This window comes from Schistocerca americana, chromosome 1, assembly GCF_021461395.2.
Source record: "Schistocerca americana isolate TAMUIC-IGC-003095 chromosome 1, iqSchAmer2.1, whole genome shotgun sequence".
Lineage (NCBI taxonomy): Eukaryota > Metazoa > Arthropoda > Insecta > Orthoptera > Acrididae > Schistocerca > Schistocerca americana.
In genome coordinates, this window is record NC_060119.1 from 177,096,560 (window position 1) to 177,113,195 (window position 16,636).

The 16,636-nt window shown below is 43.7% G+C and overlaps 1 protein-coding gene and 1 pseudogene across 1 annotated transcript in view; one reads left to right on the forward strand and one right to left on the reverse strand.

Moving 5' to 3' along the window:
- Positions 1-16,636, reverse strand: part of LOC124613988 (trithorax group protein osa-like) — a gene marked incomplete at its 5' end in the record, with an annotated part of 283,482 nt that overhangs the window by 187,549 nt on the left and 79,297 nt on the right. Inside the window, 2 exons of the mRNA XM_047142819.1 lie at positions 3,976-4,488; positions 6,603-6,607. Coding sequence (XP_046998775.1) covers positions 3,976-4,488; positions 6,603-6,607 — 518 coding nt within the window. The remainder of the gene's footprint in view (positions 1-3,975; positions 4,489-6,602; positions 6,608-16,636) is intronic.
- On the forward strand, positions 4,914-5,031 carry LOC124552349 (annotated as a pseudogene).

The following is a 16,636-nucleotide window of genomic DNA, read 5'->3' on the forward strand; positions in this document are numbered from 1 at the left end:
TTCTTCGTAAGGCCGGCCGCGATGGCGCTTCAGTCTGGAACCGTGCGACCGCTACGGTCGTAGGTTCGAATCCTGCCTCGGGTATGGATGTGTGTGATGTCCTTAGATTAGTTAGGTTTAAGTAGTTGTAGGGGACTGATGACCTCAGATGTTAAGTCCCATAGTGCTCAGAGCCTTTTGAACCATTTTTTTCTTCGTAAGGCCTTTAGCTGCTACACTTTCGTGATACTAATGCCTTCATATTCTTTGTATTTCGCTAATTCAGTTGTTAAAAGACTGATTACAAGATAGTTTGGTTAACGGATATATCTGGTAAACGATCTTTAGATTCCAGTAACTTGTATTTGTTATTTTTTTATTTTCTCAAGTTGGCACGAAAACATTTGAAAAATATTAGCGAAAATTTCTCAGTCGTGTTGTTACTGCTAGGTCTGATTAACTTAACAAAAATTACACCGGGGTGTTTATCACTCTTTTACTAGCAAAATGTACAGTTTTAAGTTTACTGGTTCGCTTGTAGACCATGTCTTAAACAATGGGGAGTGTATTTTATTCGTGGATGATTAATAAAGCATGAATGAAAATTCTGTTACTTAAGAATAACTTTAAATGAAACATGTAACATCATTCTATCATAGAGACATTTCCTGAAAGAGAAGGAAAGTCACAATTTAACGCATCGGAAGTGTCAAAAGAAAAAAAGTCTCAAATGGCTCTGAGCACTATGGGACTTAACTCGTGAGGTCATCAGTCCCCAGTCCCCTAGAACGTAGAACTACTTAAACCTAACTAACCTAAGGACATCACACACATCCATGCCCGAGGCAGGATTCGAACCTGCGAGCGTAGCGGTCGCGCGGTTCCAGACTGTAGCGCCTAGAACCGCTCGGCCACACCGGCCGGCTCGGAAGTGTCATGTTAATTATAGACGCTTCACTAATTAGTAGAAGAATTGCGAAAGGAAGCCGCGATGGCCTCTTCAAGGAACGAGAATTACTAGATGATGATTCTAACACTGATACCCTTGAGTATGAGTCCACTGCGTTAATCCTTGCTCCACGAATCTCGGTGTTCCCCAAGTCACTAGAAAAAAATATAGATTTTTAACGTTTCCTCCACGGCGAGATCACAAGCGCGGGGTTGGAATGTACTACGCCAGCGTTTATTTTGTTCGATTTGATGGCACCACCAGTAGATTCCAAATCCCCTAAGAACAGACGTACCAAGTTTAACAGGAGTGCACACCTATAGCTATAGACGATGACACAAAATTTCAGTGTCTATTGGAAGTACATTGACATCTCACAACGACAAGTAGAATAATGAGACGTAAAAAATCCCTTTAAGAAAGACACTCCTAATTAGTCACTGTCTGCTCAGAATGCAACCCAACTGCATCACTACACTGCTATGCAAAACTTAAGGACGAGGTATATAAAGTAACATGAAAGATTAACAACTCAATGGACATTAATGAAAGTGAAGTCTCCCAGTCGTGCACAGAAAGATGGACATCATGTGGTATGAGGTCAGCGTGACTGTAGTACCATATGTGGCTGACGCCGCAGCACGAGGCAGTTCAAGGAACGGGAAAGGACAGTGTGTGTCAATCAGCGAGGAGTAACGGTGCCCTATGGTGATGTCCTTCATTACAACATGGCCCAAAGACAACATATGGATGACTTTACAGGAGGAAGAATCATAGGGAAACTGGAGTGTCGTCCAAGAGTTTGATATTGCTCACAACAGTGTTTCACGTCTGTGGGAAAGGTTCCTAACCACAGGCACTGCTGCTTGAACGAGAGGAGATACGGCAGTATATGACCGCTACATGGCGCAGCAGGCAAGAAGGAACTCACGTTATACATCAAGTGCAATTGCAACCACATTTAACAGGACTGTAAGGCACGCAATCTCACGCTCCGCGGTGGCACGGGGACTGTGTGGGGGTGCTCTCTTTGCCAAGCGACTAGTACATTGTGTTCCGTAGCCACGCGCTTATCGGCGGCAACGTTTGCGATGGTGCCAAGAGTATAGGCACTGGAACAACGAGAAGTGGTGTCGCGTGCTCTTCTTCTTGGATGAGAGCAGATTCAGTTCGAGATGTGATTCTGAACGCACCCTCATATGTCGAGAGATGGAAACATGTAATGCGCCAAGGAATCCAGGTGTTATGGTGCGGAGAGGCATAATGTTACATAGAGTGCAGGTTAATTTAACAAGATATCTATGGATACATCACAAGAAGTTCGCCAGAGCATTCAATAAAGTGCTGGAAAGATAGAAATAATTTGTATCTATGCTACTTTGCTGCCGAACGTCTAATGAAAAATGGTTCGGTTACATAAATAACAATCGATTTACATGATTGGAAGATGTCATGTAGATTCTATGTCTGAGATGTGTGCTATCTGTTGTATTAGATGCAGTATAATAAAGTTTTAAACAGCCTTCGATTGTCGGGATTTACACTACTGGCCATTAAAATTGCTACACCACGAAGATGACGTGCCACTGACACGGAATTTAACCGACAGGAAGAAAATGCTGTGATATGCAAATGATTAGCTTTTCAGAACATTCACACAAGTTTGGCGCCGGTGGCGACACCTACAACGTGCTGACAGGAGGAAAGTTTCCAACCGATTTCTCATACACAAACAGCAGTTGACCGGCGTCGCCTGGTGAAACGTTGTTGTGATGCCTGGTGTAAGGAGGACAAATGCGTACCATCACGTTTCCGACTTTGATAAAGGTCGGATTGTAGCCTATCGCGATTGCGTTTTATCGTATCGCGACATTGCTGCTCGGGTTGGTCGAGATGCAATGACTGTTAGCAGAATATGGAATCGGAGGGTTCAGGAGGGTAATACGGAACGCCGTGCTGGATCCCAACGGCCTCGTATCACTAGCAGTCGAGATGACAGGCATCTTATCCGCGTGGCTGTAACGGATCGTGCAGCCACGTTTCGATCCCTGGGTCAACAGATGGGGACGTTTGCAAGACAACAACCATCTGCACGAATAGTTCGACGACGTTTGCAGCAGCATGGACTATCAGCTCGGAGACCATGGCTGCGGTTACCCTTGACGCTGCATCACAGACAGGAGCGCCTGCGATGGTGTGCTCAACGACGAACCTGGGTGCACGAATGGCAAAACGTTATTTTTTCGGACGAATCCAGGTTCTGTTTACAGCATCGTGATGGTCGCATCCGTGTTTGGCGACATCGCGGTGAACGGACATTGGAAGGGTGTATTCGTCATCGCTATACTGGCGTATCACTCGCGTGATGGTATGGGGTGCCATTGGTTACACGTCTCGGTCACCTCTTGTTCGCATTGACGGCATTTTGAACAGTGAACGTTACATTTCAGATGTGTTACGACCCGTGCCTTCATTCGATCCCTGCGAAACCCTACATTTCAGCAGGATAATGCACGACCGCATGTTGCAGGTCCTGTATGGGCCTTTCTGGATACAGCAAATGTTCGACTGCTGCCCTGGCCAGCGCATTCTCCAGATCTCTCACCAATTGAAAAAGTCTGGTCAATGGTGGCCGAGCAACTGGCGCGTCACAATACGCCAGTCACTACTATTTATGAACTATGGTATCATGTTGCAGCTGCATTGGCAGCTGTACCTGTACACGCTTGGGTGGATTAGACGAACGTGTTTTTAACTGACGTGAGTCAACGCAGGAACAGAATCTTTCTGTTGGTTTAAAGAGAGTGGCTTGCTTAGTTCTGCTTCAGCTGTTATAAAGCAGACGTTCCATTGTAGACAAGCTCTTGCGAAATATCTCGTGCAATGATATAAATAATTCCTTCCCGAAGTGCTGTCAGGTTCGATGTTGTTCTCCATGTCTAATGATTTCACCGCCTCGGATTATCACGCTCTGAATGGCTCAAGAAGAAAGAAATGTAAGAAGCAAGTAACTCTAATTACTAAGAGGATATTTGTGCGTGTTTTACCTGAGGATGCTGCTGGTAGTCATCCTGGTAGGTGGTAGGCGTGGCGTAGAGCTGCGGGTAGCGCTGCTGGTCGTAGCCAGCGGCTGCGGCGGCTGCAGCGGCTGCGGCAGCGGCGGCCGCTGCGGGATCGTAGGGGGAGCCCTGGCCGATGTACTGCGCCGGCACCGGGCCCGGCCCGCCGCCCGGCCGCCCCGCGTACCGCCCGTACAGCTCCTCGGCGGACGCCACCGGAGGCGGCGGCGGAGGCAGCGGTTCGTAGCCGATGCCGTAGCCCATGGGCGGCGGGCCCGGCTGCTGCGGGGGCGGCGGCTCCATGCTCGACACTGACGACGAGTTGGAGTCGTGGCTGAGGTAGGGCTCCGAGTTACTCCCGGCACCCGCCTCGACTTTCAGGGTCACCGAACAGCAACTGGCAGCCGACACTACTTCAGACTTTGGTATGAGGCGACCGCCAGCAGCGATGGCCGACTCAGGTGATTTGGGCTTCTTGTAGAATTGCTGCTGCTGCTGCTGCTGTGGCGGCGGCGGTGGCTGCTGCTGCTGCTGCTGTTGTTGTTGTTGCTGCTGCTGCTGTTGCTGGGTGTCACTGCTTCCGTAGCAAGATTTGTTTGGAGCCCCCTCTGTTTTCGGACCAGGATTCCCAGTAACGCTGCCACCAGTCCCACAGTTGAAGCCGAATTCTGGTGGGCACGTGGTGCCGCCAACTGAAACCCCATACAACATCATCTGTTGTTCTTGAAATGTATTATCAGACTATTTCTGTATGTTACTGTTCCCTTGTAAGAAATTACTAACGCAGTCGCTGTTTTACATCCACCTTTTCAAAGATTTTATCTTTTCTCTTAAGTAATTTCGCGTTTTTGTTAAGTTTCACGTCAGTATCGCCAATGTGTATGAAGAAGTGTGTTTATGGATAACACAGTGCTGCTATCAAATAAGGCAACGGCCTTGCCGCAGTGGATACACCGGTTCCCGTGAGATCACCGAAGTTAAGCGCTGTCGGGCGTCGTTGGCACTTGGATGGGTGACCATCCGGGCCGCCATCCGCTGTTGCCCTTTTTCGGGGTGCACTCAGCCTCGTGATGCCAATTGAGGAGCTACTCGACCGAATAGTAGCGGCTTCGGTCAAGAATACCATCTTACGACCGTTAGAACGGTGTGCTGACCCCACGCCTATCCGCATCCTCCACCGAGGATGACACGGCGGTCGGATGGTCCCGGTAGGCCGCTCGTGGCGCGAAGACAGAGTGCTTTTGTTTACTGTAAAATAAACTTAACGCGCCCGTTAAGTCTTTTGAACGTCAAAAGACCGCATTAATTAGAGGCGGTTTTGCCGTCAGGCATCGACACTGACACACCCATGAACTGCGTTTTTTAAGGAAAAATTCAATGATCAAGTCGTAAAAAAAAAACACTGCGCTGCTATTTGCGATCATTCGAAATAGTTCAGACTTAAACGATCTACTAAACTGGATGTTCTGATAAACGCAACTGAACGGTCTGCTATATTGTCTAAATACAGTCCTCTTGAAAAGATGGTGCTTCACTTGAACGCAATAAAGATACATATTTCCGTGTATTACCTGCTAGCATACATCAGTAGCACATCTAAAAGATCTACTCTATTTCTATAGGCACAGATCCACATCTAGAAGAGTATGGATTACAAAATTTGAATTTTATGACTTTTGTGAAGACACTCGGAACTGGGCGCCGTGCCTTCTTGTTTTCAGTAACGAGCCAATTTTAGGTTTACTGTCATCACAGTTTATGAAAACTTTGGTTCAGCAGGTGAAAACCTATACCCGTTGAAAGTAGACGATGGTTTCCTTAAGATTTTCGCTCAGCACGTGAAAACACAGGCCAGCGTTGTATTTACTTGTTGAAACTATATATGCCACACAACAGACGTTATGGTTGACCACTAGCTATGAAATGGTCGAAGAGAGACAGTTAACATGGTGATATTTCATTAAGCCTTTTTGCTGCCTTTTTTGGAGCAGATCCTACACCCTTAAGCATCCAGATAAAGCCTGCGCCTCCCAGCGGATTATGGGGCGTGTTGGAGCCATTATTAAGTCACGTACTAACTACACTGAAGCACAGTCCATATAGGAGCGTTTAGTTTTTCACGACTGGCCAATCTTCCTAATAAAGAAACAACAGCATGTGCGCAGGACACCATTCGGGAGCTATGTGAGGCTATGCTTAACCATATCTCTTCTTTAATTGCAAAAAAAGGGGTTCCTGCTTTGTACCGAACAATCAATAATTTTATGACTGGAAGACAGTCCAGTTTTCCCTTCTTGTGTGGCGCGTCTGCGCCTGGTTGTTTAATAAGATCTGGGTTTCGGACGCTGATGTAACAATTCTCGCTTTTGGTTGTGTTTTTTCCTTATCCCGTGTCGCTAATAAATGTTCTTCTTCTCCATCTTAATACTGGCTGTCGATTCAATACTTCCCACTCGTGTTTGCTCACTTACTGAAAATCACGAGAGAAATTAGTGCGTTTATTCTGTCTCAATGAGCTTTTGCTTTAACAATTAAAATTAATCCAAAGGGGAACAAAATCCTTAAAATCGAACACTTCTCTGTACTAACGTATGTACAGGAATGGCAGCGCCCACCTGACCTGGGAAAAAAGAGATACAGTTGAGATGCATTGTATCAAGAGCCTCGCGCTACGCTGCCGGCAAATAAAATGGAACTGCGTCCGAGCCGGATAGACGTTTTCTTGTCCGCGTTTGTAGCTTGCTCTTCGCAGTCAACGCCGGAAAATGTTATCAAATGCACATTCTCTTTCCAGTTATGGAGTAACTGCAGTTATAGAGCAAAAGAATTTGATAACCATGTATTCAAATAATTTTAGCATTATAAACCTTCGTGAGTTCTGGTGAAACAACGTTATCGAACCGTATAATACAGGGTTTCTCAAACTTTCTGAGTTGAACTGAAACAGGTGGTAGTAGGTTCCCAACTGATTATATCTGATATGGAATCAAAGATCGGAGATGCGTATTTACTGTGTTTTGGACATCCACAGGGTACACCTTATAACAATAACGTAGCTCTTAGCAATTGTTCAAAGCGACGACCTCCAATCTCAATACACGTATTGCAACGGAGCATGCAGTTCAGCCGCGCTCAAGCGAAGATCGAGGATGACTGTTGTATAACGGAACGGGCAGCGGGTGAAACATAGCGTACACTCCTGACCACCAAAGGACGTACTGTACGCAACTTCGCTCATAGCACATGTGTGCATGCATCCCACCGGCGCATTAACCTGTGCCGCACGCACTCCACTGTCCCTGGTGTAAGTTCTCCATTGCGTCAGACAGCTTGTGATGTGTCCATGGTGAAGGGTGTTACTGTGTACTGCGTAGTCAAAGGTGGAATGTTAGTCGTCACTGGAGTTGGCAGACATGCATTTAACGTAATGTGCGGCAGGACGCAGTGCCCGTAAAGCAGAGCGAATGTAGAATGTACAGAGGACGTTTTCCCCAAACAAGCGTCACCTTAATTGGAAGAAGTTTATCCCCGTGGTTACCATCTTACGAGAGACGGGGTCGTTCACGCAACAGAGAGCCAGCCAAGGTTCCTGCCAAAGGTATGCCCGAACATCAGACTTTAAGGAGATGGTGTTGAATCATTTGGCCAACCACCCAGCAATAACCACACGTCAACTTGACCGTGAAACGTACTCTTCGAGGGATACAGTGTGGAGAGTACTGGTAGATCAGATATTACACCGCTATCATGAAGAACGTGTGCAAGCACTGGGACAAACTTGTTTTGAGCCTCGCGTTCACTGCTGTCAACGGATTATCCACCGCAGTGCTGTAGTACTGAACTTCGTACAGTTTGTATTGTTTACGGATGAGGCCTCGTTCATCCGTGATATTGTTTTCAACAGCCGCAGCAGCCCTGTCTCAAGTGAGGACGTCTCCACGCCACCCAAGTCTGTGGCCACCAGCAACGCTTCTCTGTCAACGTACGGGCGGGTATTAACCAAGATCACCTAACAGCACCTTATTTGCTGCTTCCTCATTTAACTGGCCGCCGTTACGTGGTGTTCCTGCGGGATTTGCTGCCACAGTTCTTGGAAACTGTACCCCTTGTTGTCCGCAGAGGGATGTGGGTTCAACGGTGCACCAGCCCACTTCGATGTTAATGCCCGAGAGCACCTGAACAACACGTATCCTCTTGTTGTATTGGAAGGAGAAGTACTATTGCCGAATCTCACACCTCTGGACTTCTTCCTCTGGGGCAACGTTGAGATCCTGCTATATGAAACTCGTGTAGAAACCGATGAAGCCCTGTTTACTAGGGTTCACCTGCCTGTCTCTTGGTACAACAGACGCCAGAATCTTCGAGACTGCGCAGTTGCCATGCATATGGTGAGACTTGCGGTCGTGAATTTGAACAGTTACTATGAGCTACGTTAGCCGGCCGAGGTGGCCGAGCGGTTCTAGGCGCTACAGTCTGGAACCGCGCGACCGCTACGGTTGCAGGTTCGAATCCTGCCTCGGGCATGGATGTGTGTGATGTCTTTAGGTTAGTTATGTTTAAGTAGTTCTAAGTTCTAGGGGACTGATGACCTCAGAAGTTAAATCCCATAGTGCTCAGAGCCATTTTATGAGCTACATTATCGTTATGCGCTGTACGCCGTGTATGTCCGAAACACAATAAATATGTGTTTCCGACCATTGGTTCCATATCACAATGTAGTTGGTTGTGGGCCTACTATCACCTGTTTCAGTTTGACCTAAAAGGTTTGAGACGCGAGGAAATCTAAATGCCTTAACGCTGTTTAGTAGGAAGAGATATACGATACCACAAGAAGATGTAATGGATAACAGTTTTAAGGGCAACAGTTAATGGCACTATATTAAAAACTATACGTTACTAATTATTATACACATACTGTGATAAAATAGCTCAGTTTTGTTTAGTACAACGAAGCCATGTATTTAACTGGTACAACGAAATACACATACATATGATGCCAGTTGAATTGCTGCAACTCTATAAGATTATAAGCCATCTGTATGAAATATGTTTTTATCTGATTGTCTCTTGTTATGTAACTGTTCAAAAATCATATCTTGAGCATCATGTATTGTTTTTTCACCTTCCCGCAATGTTGTAACGACTTTCTCTCATTGTCACTTCTCGCCATCTGCACGTGTGTAGTTGCAGTGTCCGCGTAATTTTTCTGAGAACTTAAACATTTTCAGTAAATATCTACTCACAGAAAAATGTAGAACAACGCTATAGAGGTAGAGTTGACGAAAGTGGTCAGTGACGAATCATAATCATCGGCTAGAAATGACAACACGAAAAAGGATCTTCGATGAGTGTATAGATGAAGAACATGGGCCGTATGTTTATGTTTTTACGTTTGATCCTGTTTTCCTTCTGTTGTCCTTGTGCAGTAGTTGAGGGTCCCGTATTTTTCTTTCCGCCTATTACATTATTTGACCAATCCATTATATACGAGTATTTCGAATTATGTGAACTTTTTTTAGATTGTGAAAACATGCTATGCTTTGTTTCCGTGAGCTCGTAGGTCTCTTCAGGAAAGTGACATGCTGTTCCTCAGGTACTGACGTTGGAGGTTATTTATATACAGCAAGGGCAGGAGAAGACCCAATATCAAATCCTTTGTCCTTAATTAGGAAGCAGTTCAGCATGAAAACTACTCGGCCTGTCTAATATGACTCTCGGCCTCCTATTAGCGCGAATCATAAAAATCCACTAAGTGAAATTTTATCATTCCAATATTTTATTACATTTTTAAATGAACACACCGACATTTGATTGTATTACTGTTTATTTAACTACGACCCAGGTTTCGGCCTTTTATGCCATTTTCAAGTGACTGAATGCAATATATATTAATGACATAAACTCAATCACTTGAAAATTGCATAAAAGGCCGAAACCAGTGTCGTGATTAAATAAACAATAATACAATCAAATGGGGGTGCGTTAATTTAAAAATTATTGTATGACTGTTGCTCAGCAAAATCAAAAACTTTTTTATTGCATGTTGGGTGAAATGGTAGATGCTGTTTTAGGCGCAAGATTCCTTTTGTCATTCAGAAGGTGATTAATCAAAATCCCATATACAAAGATATGCTCAGTCGTTTTTAGATAAATGAACTTTCAAAAACTTTTCAGAACGTCAGTAGTAAAACAGCCCAATAGCTATTTATATTTATGTAATTGTTCTTAAAAACGATCTAAAAATGGCATCCATAGTCTTTCAGGAGAGATGCCTTGCGAAAGTAGTGCATTAAATATACGACCAAGAACAGATGTTTAACAATTTTCTTAAAATATAATCAACACTATGAACATTTTTACTTTTGAGACAGTTTAATTATTTTATGATTCATCAAGGAGAATTTGGTGCATCATGAAAGCGACTGAAGGCTTGTGGTCCTGCTTGTCGCATATATTTCAGTTCTTTCAAGATGATTGTACCGAATTCCTGTTCTGTGTTTGTGAAACTATTGTTAAAAAAACTAGTTATTTTTGTCCTATCATTTTCTTTAATGATCACATGATGTAGTTTCTTTAATGATCCTAATTGTCCTTATGATTGTTCATGTAATTTTTTTGTCGAAATCGATCTTTTTCATTATTCGACAACTCTTGTCAATAAAGATTTTCTACAACATGAAAGCACTTGCACGTATGTGGTTATTGTTACCATTTTTTATAGTCATTTATTCCTGATAGATATTTTAATGACACTTGTGATCTAAGATTTTTTGATACATCAGTTGTGTTTTATTTCTTAGTTTTCATTCCAAAACAGATAATAAGTGTGGAAATATGCTTGTTAACAACTGAGCTTAATTTTAAGTTTACAGCGCATGTCTTACGATCTTCATTCCTACTAATTCCCTGCAGGTTCGTTTTAAAGCTGGCTTTTGAAATACATTAGTTCTTCTGACATCTAGGGTTGTCGGGTGTTCTGCCGGATATCAGCGTCGTACTTCCACGTCCGTGGACGGAAAACGGAGCAGCAGGTCGCAGGGAATGGGCGCGGACCACAGAGGAAGCGCCTGCAGCCGTTGGTGGAGGGGGAAGGCCATAGGCATAAATACTGGACCAGGTTCACTCGAGGAGCAGTCTCAGGTCGCACCTGATGAAGGTTACGAACTACGTGACCGAAATATCGTGCAAGTACGACGCTGATATCCGGCAGAACACCCGAAAACCCAAGACGTCATTAGATCGCCGGGAAAGCCTGAAGAGTTACATTAGTTCTTCTGTTTCCCTAATTTTTATTCAGACTCCTGCAACATGTTAATATTTGCAGCACCACAAGTTTTTATTCGTTTTTGTGAGGCATGAAACAGAGCATTGTGTCATCTGAAAATTTCCCACAAGGGATCTGTAAAGTTTAACAATTGTAGGTGTACTGTTGCACAGTGTCACTTGATTTTCGTGGTTCCATTTGTTCATTTCTATAGAAACAACTTTTACCTTTAGTTTTAGAGTTCTCGTTATGTTTCACATACAAGATCATTAATGTTTCTGCGGAGCACTCTACGCGTTGCTCTGCCGCGGTTACTGAAACAAATAAAGAGTGAAGTTGCCTATATTCTCGGGCTCCTCTAACCAGTAGTAAACTTCGTTTTCTTTGGTATTATCGGATTATGGAAACTTACTTTCTCCTACACACTACAGCCTCAAATATTTTCAGTCAATTACTGTACTGTACGGGCAATGCGTGTGCACCCAGCACAGGAGAAGAAGGTCAATGTCCGGTTAGCCTTAACTATATGAAGATGGTATCTGTTCCTTCGGACATGCAGTCACACTATCCTCTGTGCTCTCGGTGGCTCAGATGGATAGAGCGTCTCCCATGTAAGCAGGAGATCCTGGGTTCGAGTCCTGGTCGGCGCACATATTTTCAACTGTCCCCGTTGAGGTATATCAACGCCTGTCGACAGCTTAAGGTGGGGTGAGTGAACTGCTGTAGCCTATTGTCGGGTTGTGTACTACTGAGGGCAATGGCGGGATGAAGCTTCTCCGTCGTTTCTAGGTCCCCAGTTCAATACATACATACTTCTACATACATACATGATATCTCGTCCTCGGTGAACTGCGTGATACGCCAAATCTTATTAGAATTCGACCAATGGCCAATGGGTTCCGATAATGGGAACGACTCGTAGATTGAAGACTAACCCAGAAGGTTGGTATAGATGATTTTCAGTACGGAACACGTGAAGCTCCCTGCACTGAAAGCCAAGTGCCAGCGTCCGTGGATCCATAAATTTGTTACGTAATAATGTTGAATACTGTAACTTTTGTGCTCTGAAGGTAACCTTCATGCTCTGGTTTCCTTACAACTTGTGAGTTTTCTTCCTAAGACATCTGCTTCTAATTATGACGAGCCACTGGGACATCTTGTTGGAGCTTCCCCCACGGACAGTCATTGACATTTTTTCTATTGATTTTGAGACATCATCGATATGACCTGCTTGTTATTCCAAAACTTATTTAACTCTTGGCAGGCAAAATATACAAATTAATTTTTAATATGGCTTCATAATGCAGTATTTTATCTCTCGGACGCTGTATTTGGCCCGTTCAAAAACGCCATTGACTTTTCGATGTTTGTGGTGGTTAATGTACCAGCCTTATTCACTCTCCGGTTTCAGCTTTGCATGCTGAAGTGGACTTTATTCTTCAATAAATAATTAATTTCCAGCTGATGTGGCAAGCACCGATCTTTGCCAGTCATCCACTCGCATACTAGTCGTTTGAAGTATCGATCGTGGAGCAGCTGGCGTCCCGGATTGCACGACACCCTTCCCCGGCTGCTGCACGTCATCTGCTGGGGAAAGCAGTACAGCTCAGGCCTTCCCCCCCCCCCCCCCCCCCCCCCCGCGTTCCCAGCACCCCAAACGCCCCTCCCCATCCGGCTGGTCTGCCCCTAGAGAGGCTCGGTCAGGGGAAGGCGGGGACTGCGTTCCTCGGAAAGAACAACACTCCCTTTGCTTTCTTTCTGTCGTTATCTGTCAGTGTAAATTGTTAGAATATGTGGTGAAGCTGGAGAGTGTTTCAACTATGATGGCAAAACTCGATTTTGTTTTAATTTGTGTATACAGATGTGTGGAAGATGATAATATTTTCAGGAGCCACCTTTATTTAGGCTTTTATTTAACGAATGGCCGGTTTCAGGACCATAGGATGCCATTATCAGATAGGAACCTACATACAGTCTGTCTCCTCTATCTTGATCACACAAAATAAATTTTTGCCCAGAAGGAAAATTAAAAAAACTAAAAAAAAATGTGTCAGGCAAATGGTGTTTCTGCCAGGGGGACATTAATCAGCATAAGTGCCTTCCTTGTAACTTCATTCATTTGGAAGATATTAATAGCAGTAGGTCGTTTTTAAACAGCACCCTATATTTTCATTCGGCAATCTGCTTTCTCTCCTCAAGAGCTGTGAAAAACACTAAATTGACTTTGACTCTCTTATAACAGCCCACGATGCAGGTACCTGGGCTAACATAGCTCGTCCACTTTCTGCAGCTGACAGTAAACAAGTGGAAACACAAGGAAAACGTACAACTGTTATACAGCCTACCGTCTTCAATTGAAGGTTTGTGCAAGTACAAAGTCTGCTAACGAAGAACATATACAAATGCTACTCATGTATGGAGAATGTAAGATATCAGAATAGTAACTGCAATAACGTTCTCTTATTTACCATGCGGGTAAATGTAGTGAAGTACTGTAGTACTTCTGAAGGATATGAAGCTTACAGTAGTCCTTAAATATAAAATGCAGTATCATTTCATTTCTTTTAATATAGTTCAAGGTAGTCGTAATGCTACTCAAGCAGATAATCTCTACAGAGAGCGATATCCGTTCAAGAACCCACATTCTCGACTAATGTCTCCTCGTCTTATTGGGACGCTTAAGGAAACGGGAAATTTCAAAACTAGTCAACGCAATTGTCGTACAAATTGCATGAACAAAGCCGCCAGAGTTATCTTTCTCGCTTCAGTTGCAGTGAATCCATACGTGAACACACGATAGCTTGAACAGCAGATTAGCATTTCTAAAATCGGTATACAATGCATTCTAACATGTCACCAGTTCCGTCCTCATTATGTGAACTTGCGTCGAGGACTATAACTATTACTCGTCTTTCACAATTGAATTTTTAACATCGTTTTTGGACGAACGAGTTTTAGACACATATCTATGTTTAAGAACAGCAGCGTGGAACCATCAAAAGCTATTTTAATGACTATTTATTTCCTGACAACTGTATTGTGTCAAGCGACCTTCAATGAGTCACGGATTGACAGTGACTTGAAGATCATCGCTTGACCGAAATAGTTGTCTGGAAATAAATATTCATTACAAAAGCTTTTGATGACGCTACGATGTCGTCCTTTAAATACATTTAAGATCTGCAGCACTATTTACGGGAACATATATCTCCTTTTGTACCTTTGTAGACTACTGATGATATCTAGTAAACTTAGATGAAATACATTTGGGTTAAAGTTATAATAAAAATTCTGTTTCAAAGGAAGTTAAAAGCTATTACAGTAATGTCTACATGGTAAACTGTACCTCGAAGTAGCATCTGTGGAGGACTGGGTTCAAATATTAACATTAAGATGCTCCCTTTGCCTATGCTAGTCTGCCGCTTACAACCTCCGTGCTTCCTCCGTCATGAATTATTTTGCTTCCAGTGTAGGAGAATTCTTCCACTTCGTCTTCGTTTGACGCATAGTTCGGCACTAAAACCTTTTCGGCTCCTCCTTAATACTTTTGTTGTTCTTTGGTTGACTCTCACTTCATTTTCTGTTCTCATTCGATTGCCCTACAAATCCTGTAAGTCTTCCTCAATTTCACAACGAGTAGCAGTGCCATCAGAGAATAGTGATTTCCCATCACTCTGTAATTTAATGCCATATGTTCTATTTCCAAAATCAACGTTGTGCAGCAGTCATCAAGGAAGAAACATATAAAATTAAAACCATACTACAATATAGGAGAGATAAACTTCATCTCGAACTTTCTATAGCAACATAATCGAGGACTCACCTATATTACCTAGTGAGCTAGCACATTGCTTACCCCGGTAGACCAGAATTTCCCAAACTGCGATCCGCGAAACAGTAGTGTACCGTGGGAAGTGAGTAAGTACTCCATGAGAAACTATTTATAACATGGCGTTTTTTTTTTTTTACATTTTGATGATATTAATCCTTTTTTAAAATTTTATTATGATTTCTGTGTTATTAATTGTGATTTAAAATTCAGATAATCACTGAATAAAACAAGTTTTTCTCCTTTTTGAAATTTTATTAACGTTTAAAATAAACAAGATGTTCCAGTGAAGTTCCATTCGATCGATGGTTGCGGACTTCAAACCTATATTTGGGCATCCACATTTCGGTTTTCCGTGATATCCTTAAATTTTTTAAGGTGACTGCTATAATGGATCCTACGAAAAGGACATGGGCGCTTTCCTTCTTCATTCTTGTCTCATCGGACTTATGTCTCTAATGACCTTGCCGTTGATGGGACGATAAACGTAATGTTTCTTTCTTCACCTACAGTGCTATTTGTTCTAATCCTGCTACGTGTTAATGGTGTGACCGTGCCTTATACTAGGTCTCCATTTGGCCGGCTGATCGAATCGTGCAACATCTAGACTGTTGCAGAATTCGTATGCGACAGTGATCCGACGTTGGACTGTATGGGAACGTGGAGGTAGGCGCACTCGTCGTTAATGTCCCTTCACATCTGCGCCTGCCATTCGAGGACAAGTAATGGACTCCATGCAGAGTAATGTTTCATCCCCGCCTTTGGTCGGAATGTAGTAACATCTAGATCCGAGAGATAGCGTCCCTTACGTAGGCAGCCGCAACAACACAAAAGGCTGCATTTGGAGTGTGGCCGTGACCGGGAAGCATGGATTGCTGATGAGTCGCGGATCTGCACTACCTTGGATGACCATCATCAGCAAGCTCTGCGGCGACCTGGATAGAACTCCCATTCTTCGTGTTTTGTAGAGGCATAGCACTGTCTCTCGTCGCGTGGTGGTATGGGAAGCCATTGTGTATGACGTTAGGCAGTGACTGAGGGGACTCTGACGCACAGTTCGTCACGGATATCCTGCGTCCTATGTGTTACCCCTCATTCGACATTATCGTGCTGCCATTTTCCAGCAGGACAATGACTGTGTCTCTATGAACTGTTTGTATGATGTTGAGGTACTCCCGTGGCCAACAAGATCCCCAGATCTGTTCCCGACAGAGCATGTATGGGACCAATTAGGACGTCGCCTGTCTCTCAGTGCCAATATCATCCAGGATATTAACGACCAGTTACAACATCTGTGGACCAGATTGCCTCAAAAGAGGTTACAGTGTCTTAGTGACACGCTACCCAAACGAATCAATGCATGCAAGCAGGCCAGGGGCTGCAACATCACGCTGAAAGTATTGAGAAGTTCCTACTAAATTTGATGCTATTTTGTAATCACTGAAATAACATTACATACCCTCTCCATCTACGAAGTTTCACTTCGCTTCTCCTTCATCTTTTTTGTCAGGCAGTGTATTTATAATTAAGATCACAAAAATATTATAAACATAACA